Here is a 26840-nt window from a genome sequence, read left to right on the forward strand (position 1 = left end):
CATTCAGCCCTATGAAAGGCAGTATTTGCCATGTAATTTTTTTTAAAGAATTCATTTTCTTCAAGTCCCAATTTGTAACATCAAAGGATGAAACTACTTCATCATAAGAACATTTATGGGTAATATATGTACACGTATACATACATGTGTATATTTATGCATACAGCTGTATTTTAACTGGTTTGTCTACATCACTTCAGTTGTTAGCAATATCAGTTTCCAGGTGGCATCAAACACAACCAGATGTTATTCTAACTAAAGCCCACAACTTTAATAACTATTAAGTACAGATAATTTTGTGTGTGTGTGACAAAATGGTGGTCCTAAGGACTTGGCAAGAAGACTACCTCTATGGAGAAATGTTAACTATGGAAGTAATTTTGTGTTTATTACTGCATTCCTGAATAGTAGAATTTTTTTGATGCAAAGAACAGGCATGTAGCCATCTGCAGCAATACTAAGTTATGGTTCTATGGGCTGAAAATAACTAGGTTATTAAGAGACCATTTATAACATTGAAGTGGTTTTTTTGATTTCTGAAAAGTGCCTACATTGTCTTTGCTGGAATGTGGATCAACAGTCCTTCACTCAACACCTGGATCTTTCTTCTGATCATAGAAAAGGGAGTACATAAAAGCTCTTCAAAGAATATTACTCACACAAACCAGGCAAAATAGCTGCAAGGCCCAAAGGCTACATTCCAGCTAATCCTTGGTACTAAATTTCTCACAAATGAATCGGCTTTGAATCCCAATAGCAGAAACAGCACCTGCTTTGGGCAAGAGGGTTAAAAGTGGGGGATGGTATCAGAAGAGATGGATCATTAACAAAGGTCAGGTTTATAATATGGCTTCATAGTAGCACATAAATACATTAACACAAGTCATTTCCATAGGAAGTGGTTATGCATTGCACATTTCAGCCTTGAAATGTAGACAAAAAATCCAGTTCTTAGACATCAATTTGGTAAGAGTTCAACACCCTCAGATCTCAACTGCTACATCAGCAGAGCAGCAGCCCCTCCCTAGTGGCCAAACGTTGCCGATGAATTTTGTCCTGTTGAAGCTCTTCATGATTTGGATGCCAGAGTTTCATGATGATCCTTTCAATGTTCAGGGCATATACCGTATGTGTAGGAATCATTTCTCTGTGCACCTAAAATTGAAGTGTAAAATATTCCTAAATATTTGTTGGCATAGTTTTCTCTACATTAAAGATACAATGAGGGACTCATAAATATTATGCAAATTAACAGACTCAAACCAGAACCAGAAATAAATGGGCCATTAGTATTATCATTAGTCATTTTTAAAGTCTGAAAACTTGATGAACATAACTCATTTCTTTAGTTGTATCAAAGAATCTTGGCACTGGCAACAGCTTCTGAGCAGGACTTCTACAACACATCTGACACCTAGTCAATGTGGAAGAGGTTGCTAAAAAGGCTTTTTTCAAGCTTACAAAATTCTTAAATCTATACACAGCTTAGTATTAAGCAGGCACTGATTTACCTGTAAAGCTTCAAAAAGGTCATACATGTTTACAGGAGGCAATGAAGCTGGCAAAGTATCCCCTGAGCAAGCTAACAGGAGAGCTGCCTGCTGCTCAGCATCATCAGGAGGTGGGTGGGAAGCTGGATTCTGACCAGTAGAAGGAACTGAATATGCTGGAGGGCTGAAAGCAAAAACAAAGATTCCTCAACAAAGACACAGTCACTTGAGCAGATAGGATACAAGTTTGCTTTTTAAACATTATTTTTCATTTTACAAGCAGAACCAACCTCCTTCCTATTTAATTTGTGTGAACCCGAATAGGCTCAACTGCTAGATGTTTTTAAGCAACTGCCTGTCAGGCCAGGAAAGCTCTTCAGTGCAGCTGTTTTTAGGTCAATGCAAGAGTGTCTTTTTCTGATCCAAGTGAGTTTTCTCTTTTTCCATCTGTTACCTTGTCAGTAATAACACAAAAATATTTTGTGCAGCTCTATTAAATTCCTGACACCTGACATGTAAGAGCCTTACCTATCATAAAGACTCTATTTAGTACAGTCACTTAAGCAAATGGGATCTGTGTTTGCTTTCCATTATTCTTCATTTTAAAAGCATCTTTAACATTCTCTGGAGAACCAACCTCTCTATTTAATTTGTGTGCACCTGAACAGGCCATAGATAGAAAGACCTAGATATTTATATTTTGAAGCAGCTGCCTGCCAGACTCAGGATCCTCTCCCATGCACTGTTTTTAGGCCACTGCAATAGTTCTTATGCTCCCTCAAACCAGATTTTTCTACCAGGCTCTATGTTCTTTAGCGTGAACACTAACATGTTTTATGCAGCTCTCTATTAGATAACAGATGCGTGAAAAGTATGAACCCTACCTATTCCATTTAACCTCATTAGGTCCAGAACTCTGAATATAACTGTACCTTTAACTTGAACTTCAAATCAGTATTCACTATGTTCCTAGTAAGGACTTAAAAAGCAATATAAAAGTTGGTCCTCACGCCCATCCAGATTAAATAAATGAAACAAAGATGAGTTGAAAATAAGATGTATTGAAGATACAAAAGATGGTTGGCCATATGACTAGAGAAAACAAACACTTCAGGATTTTCTGTGATTAGAAATAAAGGCCAAGAAAAACAGATTTATGATGGTCCTTTGGTACTGTGAAAAAGAGAGACTAAGGGACTATAAGTACTCATTATACTTAACACAGGCACAATTTTGCATCCTGCATATTAGTAGAGATCATTGTAATTATAATCTGAGGAGCAAACAAGAAATATACTTGAGACTGGGAAGTCTGAGTCCCTTTTCAGATGACTGAGTAAATAGGCCAAACTAAGATAGATACCATTTGGTGCCAGAAGAGGATCAAAACAGTAATCTAAGAACTGAGATTCGGAAGAAACTACAATATTTAAAAGAATCTAAATACTTTGCTGTTTCCAAGATGGTGCCTATAAACGGGTACTGGCTGGACACATCCTTTCAACTTTATCATCTCTATCACACTTTCCTGCACTCATCCCTTTCACTACCTTATTCCCTGCTTTGTCTTATTATTTCAGTTCCACTGCCAGCATCACCTGCCAAACCTCCCTATTAGCATCTTGTTCTTTTCATCCACCCCTTTTCTCCTCCCCTTAATTTGAACACTACAGAGAAAAAGATCAGTGCTCAGGTAGAAACCTAGCTTCTTCTAAAACTGATTTAAAAAAAAGAAAATATAAGTTTCTTATTTCAAAAATCTGAGAAAAGTATATCATTTAGGGGGTAGGGGGGTGCAGAGACAGTAGTTGGACTGCCATATAAGCAAGAAACTCTCAATGGGTCCCAGAAAAAAATGTATCTAAAGGAACAGATGCATAAGTACAATTAATTTGATAAAGCAGTTTGATGGCAGTAGACCCAAGCCAGCAAAGGACAGGAAATATGAGGTGAAAAGTGGGGATTTCCCTATCACTCTAGTCCCGGACCAGAAACGAAATCAATCTTACAGGTTCAGATCCTGAAATTTCTGCCAGCTTGGAGGTAACTGCCCTGGACATCCAACAGGGTATGAATTCTAAGAAAGACCCTCCATTCCACTCCAGATACTCTGGAGGGGAAAGAGATAAAGGGGATACACGTAGCCAAACTCCAGAACATCACACCAAATATGAGAATTCTGAATTACGCTACTCGATTCAACATAAGGATGAAAAAGAAAGAAAGAAAAATAGATAGATAGATGAAGTGACAGTTGTCCAAAGCACTCTGGCTGGACATAATTAAAATAATCATTTATCTTTTAAGAGCTAGTCATTTATCTCTTAGTCACTGAATAATGAGAGACCTTAAAAATGAGCAATCATTATTCAAAATTCCACTTACCATTCAATTAAGTTATTGTACGCTACTACACTATTCTTTAAGTAAGGCTGCGGATTCACATTGCTACCAAATGCATATTTAAAATGACCATCTCGTAAACGGTAAGCTTTTCTTCTTGATACCACTGATGTCAGAATATCTTTAAGGTGATTCTATAAAGAAAAAGAATAAATACACATAACTTCTAAGTCTCTTCAAGAGGAAATCATAAAACTTTCGCTGACCTCTTAACTACTATTAGAATTTAATAGGTGGGAAGTATATGACAGACTAATTCATATTGGGAGTGATGTGAAAATTCATGGGACTGGTCACAGAGGCGACAATGAAAGCAGCTGGAGAGTGTAAGGGAAAGGGAAGAATGAAAATCTTTTTTTTCTCCTTCAGCCTTATTCTAAGGTTGGCTTGCTCTACACAAAAATCTGATTTTCAAAGCTAAAATAAAATAGTAACAACCTTAAAAATTCAATTTTATCCTTTCTCTCAAATCTAAGTCCATATGGGGTGAGCCAACCTTATTATAGGGCTAAATACACTAAAAACCCAGAAATGAATCTGGCCTAAAACTTTTCTTCTTATAATTTTTTTTCTTTTCCTGTATAAGTATGGTTAGTTCAAATAACAAGACTTCTTAATCATGACTAAGTAGGCCAATTCTACAGAGTGGAAAGAAAACCTATGTAGCAAAATACCACTGAACTTTATCTATATTTTAACACAAATGAGAAGCAACAGGAAATGAGCAAAAGATAAAGTCCCAATGAAAATTAAGTCCCATTTCCCCACTAGCAATAAGGAAACATTTTCAAAGCAAAACTTTATTCCAGAACCTGGGCAGTCATAACCCTCAAATGGTGATTCAATCATACTATGACACCTATGAAACCAAACACCATCTAAAACCTTAAATGTTTGTTTTTTTTTAACAAATGTGGCCTACTATTGTTGGAAGATGGCAACTAAAAGAGAGATTAATGAAATCCTCAAAGTCTATTTGAGGTTTACAATTATAGCCATGTCCACTATGTAATTTCTATTAAAGAATGAAAGGTCTACCAAAAAGATCTAGAGAGAAACATAGGGAAAAACTAACTAACGAAATTAGGACATTCAATAAATGTGCAGCACATTTACTGTGTGCAAGGCACGCAATAATGCAACCAGGCCAAAAAAGATGGGCTAAGTACCTCTCCTCTTTAGGCCTCAAGATCACCACCTACAGATCTGTACAGTCCTGGAATCACTTGCATTTTCACATAATTCTCGCATTTGATCTCCCACAACCTTGCCAGTCTTCTTATCTCCATATCAAAGGCAAGAAAATGGAGGTTCAGGAAGATTAAGGGGTCCTGCCCAAAGGCAAAAAGCTCAAAAAGTAGAGGAGCTGAGACCAGAATAGGAATTTTCTAATTCCTAATTTTGTATTTTTCCACTGGTGGACATAAATGCTAAGATTCCTGATTCCAAATTAAGAATTAATAAAGAATAGATGCTTCTCTTGCAATCTACCCTTCTAAAAATGTATAGGGTTCTTTTAACATTATCATTAGGAATAAGATAATATGTTCCTTGACCCATGATATGTTAATAACAAAGATTTTAATTCTTAGAAATCAGAGAGGTAGTTTTATGTCTTGTTCTGTAATATCATCTTATCCTACATTCTTCATAGTAAAATATGGGATACATCATCTTATGGCAACCACCTAACCTCCACTGCATATACAACAGCAGTCACCGCCTCCTCAGTGACATTGTCCAGCCCATGCTCATACGCAGTTACTATCATTCTCCCTTCCAGTTGGCCTCGAGTAGGAAGCATCATAGTATGAGAACAAAGTTTCAAATCATCATCATCTTGTGGATCCTTTGCCACAAACTGCTGGGCTCCTGACAGAGGATTCTGAGGCTGGAATCTATGCTGTGGAGTAAGAACAGATGTTATTATTCATAACGGTGGTTATCATAACAGTGATTAGAACAAAACTCAAACAGAAATGACCAACATAAATTCCATGTACGTTTTAAATGGATTCAAGTGTCCCAATGTACCAATTATAGCTTTATATGTCCAAAGAAAAACTAAAAGAGTAACAGGCAGAATCCATCACTTCATAGCAATACTGAAAGCATTAGAAATAAACATAGCACTTTACGAAACATAAATGAAATGTAAGAAAACTAACAGACATGTATTGTAGGAGGTTCTACCTTAATAAGATGGCTATCAATTCAATTTTAATTTGATGCCAATAGCAGGCATCCCTCCACTAGAAAATAATTATAAGTAGCGAGAAGCTAAGAGAAGTACATAGAAGGGTTCTGAACTGAAATGACAAGAATATTTTTCCTACATTAAGCCTATATGTGTGTAACTTAAGTTTCAAGAAGATATATGTATTATCAATGCTTTTATTAAATACCAAAAATGCTTGGATAACCAATGAAACAGACTTGGTCAAATGCTGAAGAAATGGGAAGCCACTATTCAAAACTAGGGTTCTTAATCCTTTACATCTGTCATGATCCCTGTGGCATTATGGTGAAGCTTTCTCAAGATAATGTTTTTAAATGCATAAAAAATGCATACGAATACAAAGGAAATAAATTCTATTTAATTTCAATGTGTATTTCAATATATGCCAATATATTCAAATAAAGTTCAGGAGACCCCCATAACCGCTGATTTAAAAAGAAGAGTAGGTATATAAATATTTGTTGATGATGACAACCTATGAGGCTATCAAGAAACAATCAAATCAATTCAACCAACATTTACTAAGTACATAATAAAAGCAAAGCATTGGGGACACAGATAAAAATCAGAGAGTCCTCAAGTTTACATTCTACTGGAGGGGCACAACACAACATGTATATAAATAAGTAAAGTACAAAGAAAATTTAGGAAGAGAATGCCAACATCCAGGTGGAGGGGAGAGGGCAGATGGAGTAGGAACACTTTAGTTTAGTCCTGATGAGGTTTCTGAAATGTGGACATAAGGGATATTATTCAAGGCATGAAAAATGGCTTGTGTGAAAGCATGAAAATGGAAAGTCAAATTCAGGGAACAAAATTAGTCCAGTGTGGCTGAAACACAAAATACATGAAGAAGGGTAATATTTACATCTAGACAGCTAAGAGATGAAGCCAGATTAGAGGAAACATCAAATAGCAGACTAGGGAGTTTGTGTTTATCCTAGGGGCATGAGAAAATACTTAAGACTGAAATCTATGAAAGAAACAATTAAATAGTTATAGAACACTTTTTACCCTAAATAAGTTAATTACAAGTGCATATTACTCCTAAGATATTCACAATGATCCTTGGGACACAAGACATCCTCAAAACATATGTTAAATAGATACAGAATGTACTTAAGTACTAAAACAAAATACAGACATGAAGACCATTTGAGTGCTAAGATTGACTCTAAAACACTAAAGCAAAGTGCAGGGGAAAGAGCAAAAATTTGAGTCTAGAAATATGGTTCTCATCCCATGTCACTCACTAACGCTGTGCAAGACTTAGCCAAGTGAAGGCTTATTTCCTCGCTGAAAGTAGAGGGACTGTTGGACTAGGTCTTCATGGTCCCTTTGCCTATAATGATGTATGATTTGGCATGTGCAGAAGTTAATGTTTAAGAGGAAGCAGAGAAAATAGGCTTTGCTTTTGTTGACTAAATACTCGCAAACATAATGACTATAATAAACTGGGATGCAAATAATAAGGAAAAAGAATTACAAACACATCAATGTAGGACAACCAAGGATTTATAAAACCAATGACCATTCTGAAGCAAAGCAGCATGTCTTTTTTCCTAAAAGTCAGTATTTTATACATCTCATTTCTTTGGAAAGACACTCCACTATTGAAAAAAAAATTAATTAAATCACAGTGTTAGCAATTATAACCAACCTCATTCAGAAAATAACTTACATCAAATTTCTGTCGAACTGAAGAAAGTTTTTTCTTTCCTTTGGGCTTTCCAGGTTTAGCTGCAGAACCTCCTGTCCAGGGTAAAGATCCAGCACCCTCTAAAAGGCAAGAAAACAACATGGATTCATAAACAACAATAAAGATACTAACAGCAATCAAATACGTTTTTCTTAGAAAATATAAAACATATAAGAAAAAGTATTCTATATGCTTGGATTCTAATTTTCTCTCCAAATCACTTAATTTCCAGGACCTCAGTTTCTGGACCTATAATTTCAATGGTACAAGGAACTAATTCCCTGGTAAGGAAAATGTCCTCTACCAATCCAGACTGGCATCTACTCTAGAAACCTACCTAAACCCAGGGTTGGCAAATTCAAGCCAAGTCTGGCCCATAAAACTGTCTGCCACCTGTTTTTGTCCAATCAAGAAATAAAGAATTATTTTTAACCTTAAAATTTTTTTTTTTACCTTTTTAAATTTTTATTTTAAAATATAAAAACCAATCTTAATTTGGGCTGTACAAAAATAGACAGAAGACTGGATTTGGTCCCCTGGCCTAGAGCACTGAGGGTTAAATGACTTGCCAATGGTCACAGAGTCAGGATGCATTAGAGGTATAACCTGAACTCAAGTATTCCGGGCTTTGAGGACAGTTCTCTATCCAGTACGCTTTATGTAAGATGGTTTTAACAGAAATTAACCACTTGAAAAAAGGTTAAAAAAAAAAAAAACAAATCCAGAAACAAAGCTCTACATAATTTTGGAAGAGCTACTGCCTCAGAACTTTATAGACTGCAAAGACAGAGTTCCAGATAGCTACCTCTATCCTCCTTTTGTGAGGAGGTACAAGGGAAAAAATGGTTAAAAAATGAAAATGTCAATGGAGAAAAGTGGGATGAAACATCAGTCCACAGAGGATGAAGCACTGGGCTTTGATGTTCCAGTTCTCAAATATTTGATTGACTGATAAAAAGACAAAAGGATACAAAAACCTAACAATGTGGACAAAAGAAGAATCTGCCACCTTAATCTAAAGTAATCTGGAACCACTGCTCACTATTTCTCCACCTAGATTTCTTTAGGTTCAAAAGGGAAAATTAACCTGTCATGTCTCTCTCTCCATTGGTTTGTCTCCTGCATGATCTTTTCATCTCCACCAACATCCCATGAACAGTTGTTGACTGTAAGCTCCTTGAGAGGCAGAGGACTGCTTTTTTGTCTTTGTATCTTCAGTGCCAAACAAGGTGCCTAACACATAGCAGTCACTCACTAAGTGTTCCCTGAACGACTCAATGCAGTCTATACCAAACCTGACAGCTCTGAACAACACTCCAGATGAAGACACTTTTATTAAAGGAAGATATCAAGTAAAAACCCAACCTCCTGGAAGGTCTTGGGTTCTCCTAGACCACTAACTACCACTTGATTTTCCACTTTACCTGTGCCTGCCTTGGAGCTGCTCCAAACTTCTCCTTCACTCATTCTTCACCTTTTTGAAACCCTTGCACCTGAGCTTCATGTCACCCCTAGGCTAACTCTCCTTATACTACCTTTACCACTAACTGCTTCACTTTCAAACCATCTAACTAAACAAATTAATGTCCAGGAAATAAACGAGTAAGAAACGAAATAGAAAGAAAAAGGGGGTGGGGGTAACAGGGGAAAGTACTCTAACAGAATTTGAACTTAACATTTTTCTTCTTGGTGTCAAAGGATACAAGGGCATTAAACAAGAAACAGCTAGGTCTATGAAAGGATGACAAGGGAGTAACTTTCCTGGATTGTATGTGCTTAATGACTGCCACTCACCATTCCCCACTTCTCCCTTCAAAAAAAAAAAAGTCCAGCTTACCTGGTGCAGAAACCAAAATCTGACAACGAGTGAGAATAGCCAAGAGGAAATCATTGTGGGAATGTACTGGAAAAGTAAAGTTTGCCACAAATTAAATACAACACTACTACAAACGCAGAAGCATTTATAACAATGTAAGACAAAAACTAGGTAAATCTAGACTGTAAGAAAATTTTGGATTCTCTATGTATTACAATTCTAGTTTCTTTGCTCAATGCACATTTTGAGATGATAGCCTTATATACACTTGAACTAAAATTTTATGCAGTGACATTAAACAAATTGGCCTATTGTACTTCTTTTGTCTGGGGACGGGAACGGGAACAAAAACAACTCCCCAATAATTACGAGACTTTTTTAAATTACCATTTTCCTGTGTGAGGAGCCGATGAGCTTCCAAGTCAAATTCTTCTTTGCTGATCTTCTGCTTGAACCACAATTTCAGGTTAGCCCAATATCTACATGGAGGGGATGGAAACAAGAAGAACCACAGGTTTTGATTCTTGTCAAGATTTAACTTTTTGCCTGCCTTGGAAATATTATCTTATGAACACAAGGAAAAGAACTTAAGAAGACTTAACTCAAAACAACAGGAAGGAGACTTTTATCAAATGTTAGGCCTTGACATATTATAGAAACAAGTGAAAAACAAAAGCAAAAGTGAAGACAGAATTTAGTTCTCAAAAAACCAGAGCCATCATATTACATCTTTCTAATGCTTTATATTCCACATTTAATATTTATATCTAAATGTGATGCTTAAGCTAAATGCAATAAGTCAGACGTTTAGCTGAATAGCTCAAATGCTGGATTTCAATACACCACAAAGGAATCAGTTCTGAATTCCTGAGGAGCTGCAGGTAAAAGTTATTTTAAATATTGAAAAAAGTCAGTTCCTAGAAGTGAAAAGCAGAAGTAAATTTATATAGACTTTTATTCCCTAAGTCATTATTAGAAATAGTAACATGTGTTTAAGTTAGTGACAGGAAATAATTTCTATATTAATGCCCACCTAGCTGTAAATTTAAGTAGTTGTTACTCCTTATGTTCAGGCTAAGATTCATCCAAAAAGCAATTTATGACTAAGCTTAAATGGATCCTTACTCAACTTTTGTTTTTATGTTTTTCTAAGTCAATATATAGTTTATTGGCTCCATTTCTAGCCTTAGAGATCACCATTCTCTAGTATCTCATTGAAAAGACTTTCCCAGGGTCATACAATTAATAAGCAGCATATTCAAAATTTGAATCAAGCTCTTCCGGTTCCAAATCCAGGGTTCTTTCACCCTCTCTGAGAGATGATTACTATTGTTCTTCTTCTTCTTACTGTTATTTTCCACCTTCTCCTGTCTCCAATCATTTTCTTTTTTTTAAATTATTACTTATTTATTTAATATTTTTAGTTTTCAGCATTGATTTTCACAAGAATTTGAATTACAAATTTTCTCCCCATTTCTACCCTCCCCCACTCCAAGATGGCATATATTCTGATTGCCCTGTTTCCCAGTCAGCCCTCCCTTCTGTCACCCCACTCCCCTCCTTCCCCTTTTCCCTTACTTTCTTGTAGGACATGACAGATTTCTATGCCCCACTGCCTGTATATCTTATTTCCTAGTTGCATGCAAAAACTTTTTTTTTTAACATCTGCTTTTAAAACTTTGAGTTCCAAATTCTCTCCCCTCTTTCCTCCCCACTCACCCTCCCTAAGAAGGCAAGCAATTCAACATAAGCCACATATGTATCATTATGTAAAACCCTTCCACAATATTCATGTTATGAAAGGCTAACTATATTTTGCTCCTTCCTATCCTATCCCCCTTTATTTAATTTTCTCCCTTGACCCTGTCCCTTTTTGAAAGTGTTTGCTTTTGATTACCTCCTCCCCCTATCTGCCCTCCCTTCTATCGTCCCCCCTTTTTTATCTCCTTACTCCTTCTTTCCTGTGGGGTAAGATACACAATTGAGTGTGTATGTTTGACCCTCCTCAGGTCAAATCTGATGAGAGCAACATTCACTCATTGCCCCTCTTCCCTTCCTACAGAACTGCTTTTTCTTGCCACTTTTATGCAAGATAATTTACCCCATTCTCTCTCTCTCTTTCTCCCTCTCTCAATATATTCCTCTCTCATCCCTTAATTTGATTTTATTTTTTTAGATATCATCCCTTCATATTCAACTCACCCTGTGCCTTCTGTCTATACACACACACACACACACACACACACACACACACACACACACACACACATTCCCTTCAGCTACCCTAACACTGAGGTCTCATGAATTATACACATCATCTTTCCATTTAGAAATGTAAACAAAACAGTTCAACTTTAGCAACTCCCTTATGATTTCTCTTTCTTGTTTACCTTTTCATGCTTCTCTTGATTCTTGTGTTTGAAAGTCAAATTTTCTATTCAGCTCTGGCCTTTTCACTGAGAAAGCTTGAAAGTCCGTATTTTGCCTTGGAGCATGATACTCAGCTTTGCTGGGCTGGTGATTCTTGGGTTTAATCCTAGCTCCACAGACCTCCAGAATAGCCTATCCAAGCCCTTCGATCCCTTAATGTAGAAGCTGCTAGATCTTCTGTTATCCTGACTGTGTTTCCATAATACTCAAATTGTTTCTTTCTGGCTGCTTGCAGTATATTCTCCTTGATCTGGGAGCCCCGGAATTTGGCAACAATATTCCTAGGAGTTTTCTTTTGGGGATCTTTTTCAGGAGGCAATTGGTGGATTCTTTTAATTTCTATTTTGCCCTCTGGCTCTAGAATATCAGTGCAGTTCTCCTTCATAATTTCTTGAAAGAAATATCTAGGCTCTTTGTTTGATCTTGGCTTTCAGGTAGTCCAATAATTTTTAAATTATCTCTCCTGGATCTATTTTCCAGGTCAGTGGTTTTTCCAATGAGATATTTCACACTGTCTTCCACTTTTTCATTCCTTTGGTTCTGTTTTATAATATCTTGATTTCTCATAAAGTCAGTAGCTTCCACTTGCTCCAATCTAACTTTTAAGGTAGTATTTTCTTCAGTGGTCTTTTGGACCTTCTTTTCCATTTGGCTAATTCTGCCTTTTAAGGCATTCTTCTCCTAATTGGCTTTTTGGAGCTCATTTGCCATTTGAGTTAGTATTTTTTGGGTCTCCTTTAGCAAGTCATTGACTTGTTTTTTATGGTTTTCTCATATCACTCTCATTCCTCTTCCCCAATTTTTCCTCTACTTCTCTAACTTGCTTTTCCAAATCCTTTTTGAGCTCTTCCATGGCCTGAGACCAGTTCATGTTTTTCTTGGAGGCTTTTGATGTAGGCTCTTTGACTTTGTTGACTTCTTCTGGCTGTATGTTTTGGTCTTCTTTGTCACCAAAGAAAGATTCCAAAGTCTGAGACTGAATCTGAGTCCGTTTTCGCTGCCTGGCCATGTTCCCAGCCAACTACTTGACCCTTGAGTTTTTCGTCAGGGTACGACTGCTTGTACAGTAGAGAGTACTTTGTCCTAAGCTTGAGGGGCTATACTGTTGTTTTCAGAGCTATTTCTATACAGCCAGCTCTGCCACACCAGCACTCCTCCTCCCCCCAAAACCGCCAACCCAGACCACAATTCAGATCTAAGCAGGCTCTGCACTCCTGCTCTGATCTGCCACTTAATTCCTCCAACCAGGTGGTCCTGGGGCCCGGAATCAACTGCAGCTGTAGTTCTGTAGCTGCTCCACCCCTCACTGAACCGAGAACTCCTTTCACTCTGTCCCTGCAGTTTTTTCCCACTAACCTTTTCTGTTGTCTTTAGTGTTTGTGGGTTGAGAAGTCTGGTGACTGCCACACCTCACTGATTCAGGGTGCTAAGGCTTGTTCCACCTGGCTCCAGGGTCTGGTTGGTCCAGGCGGGGCCTACGCTGGGCTCTGCTCCCCTCTGCTCCCAGCTCCGTGCGATAGACCTTACCCAGAGACCATCCAGGCTGTCCTGGGCTGCAGCCCTGCTTCCCTCTGCTATTTTATGGGTTCTGTAGTTCTAGAATTTGTTCAGAGCCATTTTTATAGGTGTTAGGAGGGTCCTGGGGGAGAGCTTTAGGCAAGTCCCTGCCTTCCAGATGCCATCTTGGCTCTGCCCTTACTCAACTTTTTCAATATCTATACCAACTCCTGAAAGATCTGTGTGAAAATTTGTAATAAGATGATTTAGTGAACTCAGGATGTCTTGTAGCCTGAGGAAAGAATCACTCAAACTTAGTTTCCAACCAGAATGAACTACCCCACTGCTGTGACCCCAACTGGAATGTGTCTCTTTCTCTTTATTCTTCAACGATCAGTTCCATGAGGCCTTCTCTGATTCCTTCAGTTGTTATTGCTTTTTCTCGTCTCAACTTACACTGTGACTTAGTAGAAAAACACCACATTTGGAAATAGGAGCTAGTCTTGCTAACATTTACTACCTGTGAACTTGGGCAAATTACTCTTTGGACCAAAGTTTCTTAATCTGTAAAATGACAGAGTTAGACTAGATCAAGAATCTTAACTTGAAATCCATGGATAGATTTTGGGGGTCCATGAATTTGGATGGGGAAAAAATATCTTTAGTATAATTTAGTAATCCTAGGTATTTCATTTTATGTACTGAAAAATAACATTCACTAGCTTCACTAGACTGCCGATCTACCTGTAAAAGTATGACTTCTCTACATTAGTGATGTCAAATTCAAATAAAAGTGGGGCCATACATAAAGAGCTCTGTAGGCACATATTGACTTAGAAAACCATAGGTTAACATTTTCTATGTTTTATTGTATTTTAATTTAATTTGTTAAACATTTCCCAATTTCATTTTAATCTGGGTCACTATAAGTGTTTTCAACACCTCTCATCTACATGCTGAACCTCAAATCTACCATCTTACTCTGGATACATACTATGTAAGTTCCTTAAAGGCAGAAATAGCTAAATTTTTTATCTTTCTCTCCAGTGCCTTGAATACAGGGGTACTTTTAATAAATGTGTGTTGATTTGCATTTTAGGACCACTTACCAATTTTTACCTGCTATTCATTAACTGATGGAAATATCAACAATAGAAGCTTATATACATTTTTAAAAGATGGGAAAATTATGAAATAACTGGCTTCATTAAAAAAAGGTATAGTATGACAATTATCCCCATTCCCATTCTTACCAATAACAAAACATTTCAAACAGCCTGAAACGGTAGCTTCAATTTTATAAGAAAGGTGGGGTCATACACCACTGCCATATAGCTCTGACAACAGACTACTTATTCATTTTACCTGTTCATTATTCGTACCTAAAAATTGCCAAACTTGACTAGCTGTTTGGTTGGTTTATTTTGTTTTTGGTTTTCAGCTATGCTGGGTTACAAACTATCCACAATGGATCCAGAACAACATTTTTAGGCACTAGAGATCACACAATTTTAGAGTGAAAAAAGACCATAGAGATGGTCTAGCCCCCACACCCTCTTCATACAGATGAGAAAACCAAGGCTCAGACAAAGTCAGATGAGTTGCTCAAAGCTGCAGGGATAGTGAGTGAATTGGGACTAGTCTCAACTCCCAGTCTAGTGTTCCTTCTGATACAAAACATGGCCACATTTGTAACGAAAATGTGAAAGACTAATGCAATAAGGCTATAGATAATAAGAATAACACAAAGTGGGTAGGACAGATTACACCTCTAATTAGGAGTCATAGTTAATTCTGAGGAAAATAATCAGAAGAACTTTAAAACAGCCTGCCTCAAAAGCTTAGATTAGACAAGGTCAGAATAGGACTAAGCAAGAGGAAAAGAACTCTAGCAAGAGAAATGGGTTCCACCATAAAGGGTCCAGGTATTTTTTCATTCCTCCCAGATCACAGATAACATCAAGAGCCTTAAATATACTGTGATCTAAGATGTTTGAAGGTTTTTAAACCAATAAGAACATCTGGAGAAATTAGGTATAATCTATCATCAATCCCAACCTGGAATATTCCAACTTGGGGAAGGAGGTGGGGAGGGTGGAGAAGGAAACACTAGAAATATTTAACTAATTATAATATCCTACTGAAATCAATCTCTTTATTTTGCTTCTTATGTGCATATGAATGATGATCTCTAGAATTTGTTTTTCATACTGAAGACAGGTTTAGGTAAGATTTTTAAGTGTATATGCATGGAAAACTCTAGAATTTATTTCTTTTAATATGGAATATAGGGTATGAAAATCAAGAGATACAGGGACTAGAAAAGGTTCAGAGCACCTTACTTGTCATTTCAGTTCTTGCTATTAAGAAAAGGAAGGGCTTCTGAATTTAGAACTACTAATAAAGTTATAGGCTTTCTGGAAAACCAAGACCTCTATGGGGTAAAAAAGTCTCAGTTCTTTAACATATGACAACTGCCAAACATTTAATGACTGAACTTTGTACTCTACTAGTCTGCATTACAGGTAAATGCTCCCCCCCTCCACCCAAGCTTTATCATATGCATTACTATAGTTATGCCTTTGATTACGTTAACATGTGTACTTTGAAAATCCATTTTCATTACAAATGTGGCCATGTTTTGTACTTTCACATGTCTATTGTTGTTGTGTCCAAATCTTCATGACCTCATGGACTATATTGTCCACAGGCTTTTCTTGGCAAAGAAACTAGAGTGCCATTTCCTTCTCCAGGGGATTAAGGCAAACAGGTTAGGTGACTTGTCCAGGGTCACACAGCTAGTAAGTGTCTGAGGCCACATTTGAACTCAGGTCTTCGTGACTCCAGGCCCAAAGCTCTATCCACTGAGCCATCTAGCTGCTCCTTGACATGTATATAGATAAGTATAATACAAGGTGAATAGGCACAAAGAAGGCACTGAAAGAATTTTGGAAAAATCTGAGGGGGAAAGAGGAGTATAAGAGAAAAGAGACAGATGACTTGAGAAGGGAGAGAAAGATTTTAAAAAGACCAAGATGAGGAGGGAACATATTCCCTCATGACATGAAGAAATGTTTATGCAAATGCACCATACAAAAGGTCAAGGAGATTTTATCAGCACTCTCCTCAGAGATCTCACTCACACTTTCAAGTAATAACTGTATGTAGATGACTCCTACATCTATATCACTGAATCACAGACTTAGCTGAAAATTGCTTTAGAAGTCACCTCTTTAAACCCCCTCATTTCACAGCTGCCCAGAGAGTGTAAACAATATGCCCAAGATCAAACTGGTAATTAAGTGGCAGAGCTTGCAGAGTGGCAGGACTTAAAGCCAGATCTTCTGACATTTAAAGTCTTTCCATTACACTCTACTGCCTAAAAATCTAGGGACTCATGAGTTACAAACAAATTTCTTATTGTATTTCTGTGTCTACTTGGATCACTCACTGGTGCCTCAAACTCAGTGTCCACAACCAAACCCATCATCTTTGGTGCTCCTGAATTCCCTTTCTTCTGAATTCCCACCATTTTCCCCAGTCACCCATAAAATGCTGACTCCTCTTTCTTTCTCATTCCACCCCCATGTAATCCTGCATATTCTCCTTGGGATCTCTCCCAAATGTGCATGCTCCCTTCCATTCCCCGTGCCACAGTCCTAGTTTCAGGCCTCATCACCTATCGAATGAGCTACTTACTGCAAATGCCTCCTAACTAGTCTTTCCCCACTGAAATCCATTCTCCTCACAGCGGCCAGAATTCTAAAATACACTTATAATCACATCAGTCCTCTGCACAATTCTTCCCCTCTCCTCACAGAATACAAACTACTAAGAGCTTGGTATTCAAGGTTATCTTAACTACTTTCTTGCATGTAATCTATACTCTTCTCCAACTGGATTACACCAGAGATGGCCCTGAGCTAGGGAAATCAAGGCTATCCTGCATTAGTGAGTTTGTTCACCTCATTCCCTACTCTTAGACTGCCCTCTCCCAATCTGTGCTTGCAGAATCCCACATATTTTTCAAGAAACAATCCAAACGCCACCTTCATGAAGCTCTCTCCTTGATCCATCCAACCCTCAGAGAGTGCGCTCAGCTAGAAGTGATCCTTCCCCTTACTCTCAACGGGAATGGGTTAAAGAGAGAACAACATATATATCTAGAAGGGCATAAAAGTCTTCTAAATTCAGAAAGAAATTAAGAGGGCAAGTGGATAGGGTGGGAGGAGAAGGAAGGGACTCTTACAGGGGTGGGTATGTTAAGGAATAGGAGAGCAAGGTAGTCGGTAGAAGTAAAGCAGAGGAGTGAGGAGGAATAAGGTAAATAGGATGAGAAGAACAGTAAGGAAAAATAGGAAGGAGAAAAATACACAAATATTGTAGCTTAGAATGTTAATGGGATGAATTAACCTATAAAACAGAAACAAACAGGAGATTAAAAATCTGAATTCAACAATATGTTGTTTTCAGGAAACATAAAAATGAGAGATATATACAAAGCAAAAATAAAGGGGAGGAGTAGAATTTAGTATGTAAAAAAAAAGAAGGGATAGTAATCATGATCTCAAAGTTAAAGTTAAAATAGATTTAATCAAAAGTGAAAAACAGAAACTATACTATGTATCAGCAATATTATTCAATATTATTTTAGACCATTTAAAATACCTGAGTGCACACCTGCCCAAACAGACACAGGAACTACATGAACAAATAAACTTAGATCTAAATAATTGAAGTAACATTTATTGTTCATGGGTAGGTAAAGCCAAAATAATTTTTTTCCCTTTTTCTTTTTTCTTTTTATTTTTAGTTTGCAACACACGGTTCTACATAATTTTGAGTTCCAGATTTGCTTCCCTCCCTCCCTCCCCAAGATGGCATGGAATCCCATATAACTTCCATGTATAACTTCTCATTGAATTAATTTACATACTAGTCAAGTTGTGGAGAAGAATTATGACCAATGGAATGAATCATAAGAAGAAACAGAACCAAAAAAAAAAAAAAAACCACAACCCAACAACAAATACAAAAGAGAGGAAAAAAAAGGGGGGGAGAAAAAGGTGAGCATGAAGTGTGCCTCTAACTGCATTCATACTTCATAGTTCTTTCTCTGGATGTAGATAGCACTCTCTATCATGAGTCCTTTAGAGCTGTCTCTGCATATTGTGCTGCCGAGAAGAGCACAGTCTGTCAGGGTTGGTCCTCACAGAATCCATATATCTGTGGTTGTGTATAATGTTCTCCTGACTCTGCTCCGCTCACTCAGCATTATGTCATGTAGGTTTTTCCAGGTTGTTATAAAGTCCGTATCATCCCCATTTCTTATAGCACAATAGTATTCCATTACCTTCATATACCACAGCTTGATCAGCCATTCCCCAATTGATGGGCATCCCTTTGATTTCCAATTCTTAGCTACCACAAAAAGAGCCGCTATAAATATTTTTGTACATACGGGTCCTTTTCCCACTTGTGTGATCTCTCTGGGATACCACCCTCGAAGTGGTATTGCTGGGTCAAAGGGTATGAACATTTTTATAGCCCTTTGGGCATAGTTCCAAATTACTCTCCAAAATAAGCCAAAATAATTTTTAATTTTATTCAATGTCATCTCAATTAAATTAGTAAAAAATTATTTTACTTAGTTAGAAAAAATAATAATAAAGTTCATTTGGAAGAACAAAAGGTAAGAACTTCAAAGAAACCAGGGAAAAGATGAAAAGGAAGGAGATTCAGCAGTATGAGACTTTAAACTATATTATACCGGTAGAGCATTGTTGAAGTGTAAAAAGGATAATTTCAATTATTTTAAATTAATATTTTCTTGTATAAATAAAACCTATGTAGCCAAGAATAGAAAGAATGCAGTAAATCGGGAAAAAAAATTTCATAGGCAACCTCTCAAATAGGATGTGACTGGGCTGGAGTAGTTCAAGGAAATAATGAGATGGCTGATTTAGAAAAATGTGGGAAGACTTGAACTTATGAAGGAAGATGCTACCTACCTTTGGAGAAACGGACGACAGGAAGAAATAAGCATATGGTCTTACGTATATGTGTAAGAGTGCATATGTGTATATATGTAGGTTAATAGATATCTATGTAGATGTGTATGTGTGTATATACACATATATACACATACATGTGCATACACACACATATACACATACATGTGCATATACACACATATACACATACTTGTGTATATACACACATACATGTGTATGTGTGTTTATCTCCATGCTTAATTGCAGCCTTCTTTAGGATGCTTGGGGAGGGGAATAGGGAAGGAGAAAAATAAAGTAAAAAGTGCACAGCAGAGAACAAAACAAAACCAATAAAGAAGCAAAGAAAAAGCTGGGCAGCTTTGAAAACAATGTGTAGCATTTATTATATAGGTTTTCTTGAAATGGAAATTTATTATTTTATATCGAATCTCCTCTTATAATCTGCTGTGAACATGGCAATATTTTCTTTTCTCATTTTGTATTTAGGTTTAAAACAAAAAAACTTATGAAAAAAAAGTGATCCCTCCCAATTCTGATTCCAGTCTATCTTTCCAAGAATAATTATGTTATCCCCCTCTACACTCAAACTAAACTACTCTACACTACCCATAAACACATTCCACCTTCTAACTTCATGCCTTTGCACAGGTGATTCTCCTTCTCCTCACCTATGGTCATGAAGCACCTAATCCCATTCAATGTTCAAGTCAAACACCATCTCCTTCAAGAAGCCTTTTTTGATATTCCCAATTGTTAGTATCCCACAACACACCCCCAAATCAATGAGTGCTTATCTTGTACATGTTTCCTATCTATCTGTGTATACACTGCACAGAGCTAGGTGGCAAAGTGGATAGAATGCCAGGTGGAATCAGGAAGACTAATTGACTCATCTTCCTGAGTTCAAATCTTCTCTCAGACACTAGTTGTGTGACCCTGGAAAAGCCATTTATCCCTATTTGCCTCAGTTTCTTCATCTGAAAAATGAGCTGGAGAAGGAAATGACAAACCACTCCTGTATCTTTGCCAAGAAAACCCTAAATGGGGTCATAAAGAGTAGGACACAACTGAAAACAACAAAAATGCACCCATCTTGTTCTACTCTGTATTGTGTTTGTCTATGTTTTAAACTGATATTCCCTACTTGAATGTTATCTCCAAGAGGGCAGAAATCACTATTACTCACGTTTGCACCACTGTCAGCAACTGCACAGGGCTTTGCCAACAATAACTCACAATTATAGGGAACTAAGTTTTATAAGGCACTTTCCTCACTAAAAAGAACAAAAACCCCAGTGAAGCAGATACTTAACTAATTTACAAATGAAGGAAACTTTGGCTCAAAGTTTGAATGAAGAGACCTGCCGATGGACAAAAGTCTTATTACGTGTTAAACACCTAAACTATGTCAGACAGTAGGCCAGGCCCTAGGATATAAAGACAAAAATCAGAAAGTCTCTATCCTCAAGGAGTTTCTTAACATGTTTTTCTTCCACCATGCCACTGCTGCCCATCCTCCAAACCAGACTCCCAGAGACCCTGTTAGGAGACCTTAAACCACTCAGCTCCCAGCCACCTGCATCCTGCTCCCAACTTTCCAATTCCTGCTCAGAGAACTGTAATAAAATAACACTACCACTGCCATTGAAAGAGCCAGTTAACTGACTGGCCTATTGTCTCACTTACCATCTTTGGGACTTCTTAGAACAAAACCACCTTACTTGATCTGCCCCTATTTGAATGTAAGCTCCTCAAAGGCAAGGACTGTCTCACTTTTAGATTTGTATCCTCAGTACAAGGAGTCACTTTGACCTGGATTCTGCTGCAAGAGATCTCGTCTACCTGTTTTGTGTAGTTTTGTCAAATATATATCTTCCTGCTCCCTTAATATTTATTATCAGTTACTTAATATGTTAATTTCTATTACTATATCTTCCAAGGAATTGTGAATGATTTTGATATATGGATGAGAGATATACTGTATTTCCCCTTGTATAAGATGCAGCCTTTTCCAAAAAAATTTGGGGGTCTAAAAACTGGATGCATCTTATACAGTGGTTGTAGATTTTTTTTACTTGCATTTCCCACTTTTTCACACTTGTCTTTGCGCTCATTGTTTCACATTTGTTAGCAGTATATTAGGTTACATTTTGCCACATTCTGCCCAGAAATGGCTCAGAAAAGATTTTCCTACAGTGCTGAATTCAAGCTAAAAGTGATCCAGTTTGCAAAAGTGAATGGAAATCATGCTGCTTAACATAAGTTTGATCCTCCTCCAACTGAGAAAACAATCCAAGACTGGCTACAGGAAGAAGAAACCCTACTGAAAACGCCACGGCAGAAGAAGGCCATGAAAGGCCAAAGTGAAGAAACCAACTATAGGAGAAGTTTGTACCTGGGTAAAAAGATCCTGGGATAACATCAAGATTGAGATCATTGTCAAGTCATTTAAGAAGTGTGGCACTTCAAATGCCATAGATGAAGCTGAGGACGAGGCAATATATGAAGACAGTGATTCGTCATCAAACGTAGATGAGGACAAGCTAATGGATGGGAGTTTTGACAGTGATGAGGAGTTGTAGTATGAATTTTATGATGAATAAAACTTGAGTTCAATAACTTTATGTAATACATTTTTTTTTCAAATTTTGGGCCCCCTAATTAAGGTGCATCTTATACATGGGACTGTCTCATACATGGGGAAATATGGTATGTTTATATAGGCATTCACACACATATATGTATCATGTATTATGTTGGGCTCAAGGGCCCAGGGTTGAAGGGGAGAATGAAAGCAGGCTAGATTGCTTTCAAAAAAAAGGATCTAAGCTTTTCAAACTTTCTGGTGAAAACAAAAGCTCATCTTGTCACTACTGTTTTGCCCAGCAGCATGGCAATCAGCTATGAAACATTACTGCTTCCTCCACCCTTCAAACAGCTAGGTGGCTCAGTGGAGAGAGTGACCAGCCTGGAGGCAGGAAGACTCATCCTGAGTTCAAATCTTGCCTCAAATACTCACTAGCTGTTTGATTCTGGGAAAGTCACTTAACCCTGTTCACTTCAGTTTCCTTGTCTGTAAAATAAACTAGAGAAGGAAATGGGAAATCACTGTAGTATCTTTGCCAAGAAAACCCCAAATGTGGTCACAAGAGCCAGACACAAGTGAAATGAATAAACCACAAAAATCCCATCAGACTAAGAATTCCCCAAGTGCAAGGACTAATTTTTAAAATTGCCTATGTTTGCATCCTCAGCACATTGCTGGGCACACAGTAGGCACTTAATAAACGCTTGTTACTAGACAGCAATGGAGAAAAGTGCACGGTGAGTGTCAGCACACTGCAACACCTAACTCCACTGAAACACCGTGGAAGAAAAGAAGAGAGGACGTGTTGGTCACACAGCTAGGCTGAAGTGAAGGTTAAGAGATGAAGAGCCAGTGTTCCACTAGCATCTTCCTTGCTATGTCTGGAGAATGAAGGAAAGCCTTCAGAACAACTGGGACAGATGCCTTTTGGCAAACTTTGGAAGAATAGGTACAAGAATCACAAACGCCTTCCAAATCTGCATCAAGGAGGGATTTCCTGAATCAATGACGTGACAATTCTATTTGAATATCCTCAGCACTGTGCTTATTTGAACTATAATAAGCACTGAATAAATGCTTTTTAAAAATCCATTCATTTACTCATTCAAATGAACAAAGGAACAACACTTTCAACAAAACAATACTTTACGATTCCTTGTACCATGAGGTCACCATTTAAAAAGTTGTATTTTATTTATTTTTTGGAGAGGGGAAGGCAGGGCAATTGGGATTAAGTGACTTGCCCAAGGTCACACAGCTAGTAAGCCTCTCAAGTGTCTGAGGCCATATTTGAACTCAGGTCCTCCTGACTTCAGGGCTGGTGCTCTACTCACTGCACCACCCAGCTGCCCCTAAAACATTGTGTTTTAAAAGTCTTGATGGGCAGACTGTCTCAAAAGTCTTTAGTGCAGTTATAAAACTTAAACACAGTTTATAAAACTTAAAGTACTAAGACTTTTGGAACCAGCTGTTTAGTCCTAGTCATGGATAGGCATACTGCATTTGGAACAGAAAAGAAGGGCTTGATTCTAAACTCCCAGGGGGGAAGGAAGTGACAGCTCAGATGGAAGGAAGGGTGGTGAAGAAGGGAATAAACATTCATACTGCACCTACTATGTGCCAGGCAATGTACTAAGTGCTGTTACAAATATCATCTCATTTGAAATATATGTGAAAGTGTATTTATAATATATCCAGCTATTATTAAAGCACTCTGTAAACCTTAAAGTGTTATATAAGGGGGAATGAAATAAACATTTACATAATGCCTACTACGTGCCAGGCTCTTTACTAAACGTTCTATACAAATATTATTTCATTCAATATATATAAAAGTCTATTTATAATGTTACCTATTATCAAAGCACTTTGCAAACCTTAAGGAGCTACATAAGGGTGAAGGAAATACGCATTTATGTAGCGCCTACGGTGTGCCAAGCACGGTACTAAACTTTTTTTTTTTTTTACAAATATCTCATTTGACTTTTGTGTAAAAGTGTACTTACATACAAATGCAAGCTATTATTAAATCACTCTGCAAATCTTAAAGCGCCATATAAATGCCAGCTGCTGGTATTGTTATATTTTATACGACAATATGTTAACAATAATTATTAATTCTCTAGTCCCATAACGGTTTCCTCATCGCAGGCCTCACTGTTGCCTAAGTTTCGGGGTCCGGCCCCACCATCTTCTCTAGGGAAGGCTACTTACTGAACACCTCAGGGCCTCCAGCAGGAGGGTGGGGACTGAAGGGAGGGGGATGCATGCCAATCGTTGCCATGGAGACGCTGCCGACCCCCCGCGGGGCACAGGGATCTGGCAGTCAGGCTTCGGCGGGGAGCGGAGACGATGCCCTCCTACCTCCTCTCTTCCCAGCCGCCCAAGTAGCCCCGGGAGGGGTCGGCAGCGCCCGCGGTGGGGGGGGGTGGGGCTGAGAGGGGGGGAAGGGGTCCCTGGCCAGGCCTCCGCGGTCCGAGAGCGGCAGGAATGGCCGTACTCACTGCTTCACGTTGTCGCCCAGCGCCTCGCTCAGGTTCTTCTTGGCCGCCTCCAGCTCGCTCACAAAGGTCGCCATCGCTGCCCTGACTCCCGACCGGCAGAGCAACAGCGCGTGTGCAGCCGCAAAAACCAATCGGAGCAGACTGGGGCTCGGGAGGCAGAAGCCGCTTCCGTCTCCAGTCTGCAGCGGAGCAAGAAAGCCCTCGTTTATTTAGTTCTCGTAGCTTGCTCCCTTTCTCGCGAGAAGCACGAAGGTATACGCGTACGTACGTGCGTAACCACACCCCGCTGAGATTTCCCCGCTCTCCCCGCCCCTCCGCCTCACGTGACCGATTTCACGCTACTAGTCAGTTCTGACACTGCCTCCTCCTCCATCTGCAAACTTGTCTCACGTACTGCAGCGCCACCTGCGGGGCCGGAGCCGCCGATCGTTGCTATTGCGCTCTGCGCTGCCGAATTGGAGCATCTCTTTCCCTGTTCTTTGAGAGTGGCTTCTGCTTAGCTCATTCAGGCCTTCACCCCGGACTTACGATAAGCTCTTAGAGCTTCCAAATGACGCTTTTCGTCGTAAGCTCTTCCAGCGACTTTGGGGACGCCCTGCAGCAGGTCTACACAAAACACGCACAAAAGCGATACAAAGTAACCCCGGGTAACTGTAGATGCCCCGGAGCAGGACCAGCCTAGGCACGAGACGGCGTCCCCGCAGCTGGGGCTGCGAGGACGCCCCAGAGGCGCGAGGCAGAGGGGAGTGAGTGCAGCACCCCAGGAGCTGGCGTCGTGCTCAGAGGGGACCCCAGGCTGGAGGCTGCTGGCATGGGCTGAGCCAGAGGGGATGAAATCTGAGTCTGGTGGGTGGCTGTGGGAGTGGAGAGGAGGGGATGCTGGACAACCAGGCTTTTCCTTTCGATGGTGAGCCCCGCCAGGGTAGGGAGTGCTTTTTTGCCTTTCTTTGGATCCCCAGCGCTTACTTAGCACGGTGCCTGGCACATAGGAGGAAGGAAGGGAATAGGCATTTATTAAGCAAGCACCTACAATGTGCCAGATATTGTGCCAAGAGCTTTACAAATACTTATTTGATCCTCAGAACAACCCTGTGTTGTTGTTGCTGTTAATATCCCCATTTTCCAGTAGAGGAAACCGAGGCAGACAGGCGAAACGACTTGGGGAGCTTGCACAGCTAGGGAATGTCTGAGGCTGGATGGGACTGCATTCTCTCATTCGGGTGGATACATACACCAGGCTTGGAGGAGGAGTGGGCATACTTGTTAACTGCCAGACCCTTTACTCAGTTCACTCCAGTTCACTCTGGATAGACACATCACAGAATCCAGATCTTAGAGGACAGTTATCCGGCAGGCCCTGGGTCATGAAAGTAGTTACCTAGTTCATAGTGAAGAAGTTAGGGGTAGAGATTAGGGGTGCTTGGGCCGGGAGAACGCCAAGGCAGAGTTGCCTGGAATAAATTCAAACACTCAAGCGGTCTTTCAGTCAAGAGAACAGAAGCCTGCAAAGTCCCTTTTGGGAACTTGCACCCTAATGGGGGGGGGGGCAATGAATCTAGAGCTCATACAGAAAAGGGGCATGGGAAAGGAATGCCAGGAATACTAATTAGATAATCTAAGGGTCCAGGTGTTTTGGGGAGTTATGGATGGGAAAGTGTAGGGAGTATATTATTAAGGGAGATGTCAGAGGCATGGACCTTGGGGAATCTGGCAGGAGGAAGGGTCTGCCAGCCACCCAGGGACAAAAATCCCTGGATCAGGTATCCCTCTGTCTGTTCTGATAAGGAAATTACAGAGTCAGGCTTGCAACAAGGAAAAATTTTTTCCACAAGGGGGTGGGAGGCTGGGTTACTTACAGAGACATGGTCTTAGGGTTTTTTGGGGTCCAGTTTCCACCACCCCACAGCATTCCTTTATTCCAACTCCTGTCCCTATAATAGTGGACTTCAGTATACAAGCTGATGTCCTTTCAAACACCCTGGTCCCCCAAATTCCTCAATATTCTTGGCTCCTGTGACCTATTCCTATCAATAAAATTAAGCACCAAATGTGTGCCTGGCACTGGAGGGTACAAAGACAAAAATGGAACAGTTTCTGACATCAAGAAGCTTACATTCTACTAGGGTAAACAACATCTCTGAGAGAGCCACAACTTCCTTGG

The 26840-nt window shown here is 39.1% G+C and overlaps 1 protein-coding gene across 1 annotated transcript; it reads right to left on the minus strand.

Annotated features, from left to right (window-relative positions):
- Positions 1-816: 816 nt before the first annotated feature.
- On the minus strand, positions 817-24916 carry TADA1 (transcriptional adaptor 1). The gene is made up of 8 exons (XM_036754069.1): positions 24680-24916; positions 10035-10126; positions 9669-9734; positions 7814-7911; positions 5587-5796; positions 3876-4027; positions 1512-1674; positions 817-1155 (listed from the first exon to the last, which is right to left on the minus strand). Exons 1-8 carry the CDS (start codon positions 24751-24753, stop codon positions 1003-1005), a joined length of 1008 nt encoding a protein of 335 aa, XP_036609964.1. The 5' UTR covers positions 24754-24916; the 3' UTR covers positions 817-1002.
- Between the last annotated feature and the right edge of the window lie 1924 nt (positions 24917-26840).

This window comes from Trichosurus vulpecula, chromosome 4 (genome assembly GCF_011100635.1).
Source record: "Trichosurus vulpecula isolate mTriVul1 chromosome 4, mTriVul1.pri, whole genome shotgun sequence".
Taxonomy (NCBI): domain Eukaryota; kingdom Metazoa; phylum Chordata; class Mammalia; order Diprotodontia; family Phalangeridae; genus Trichosurus; species Trichosurus vulpecula.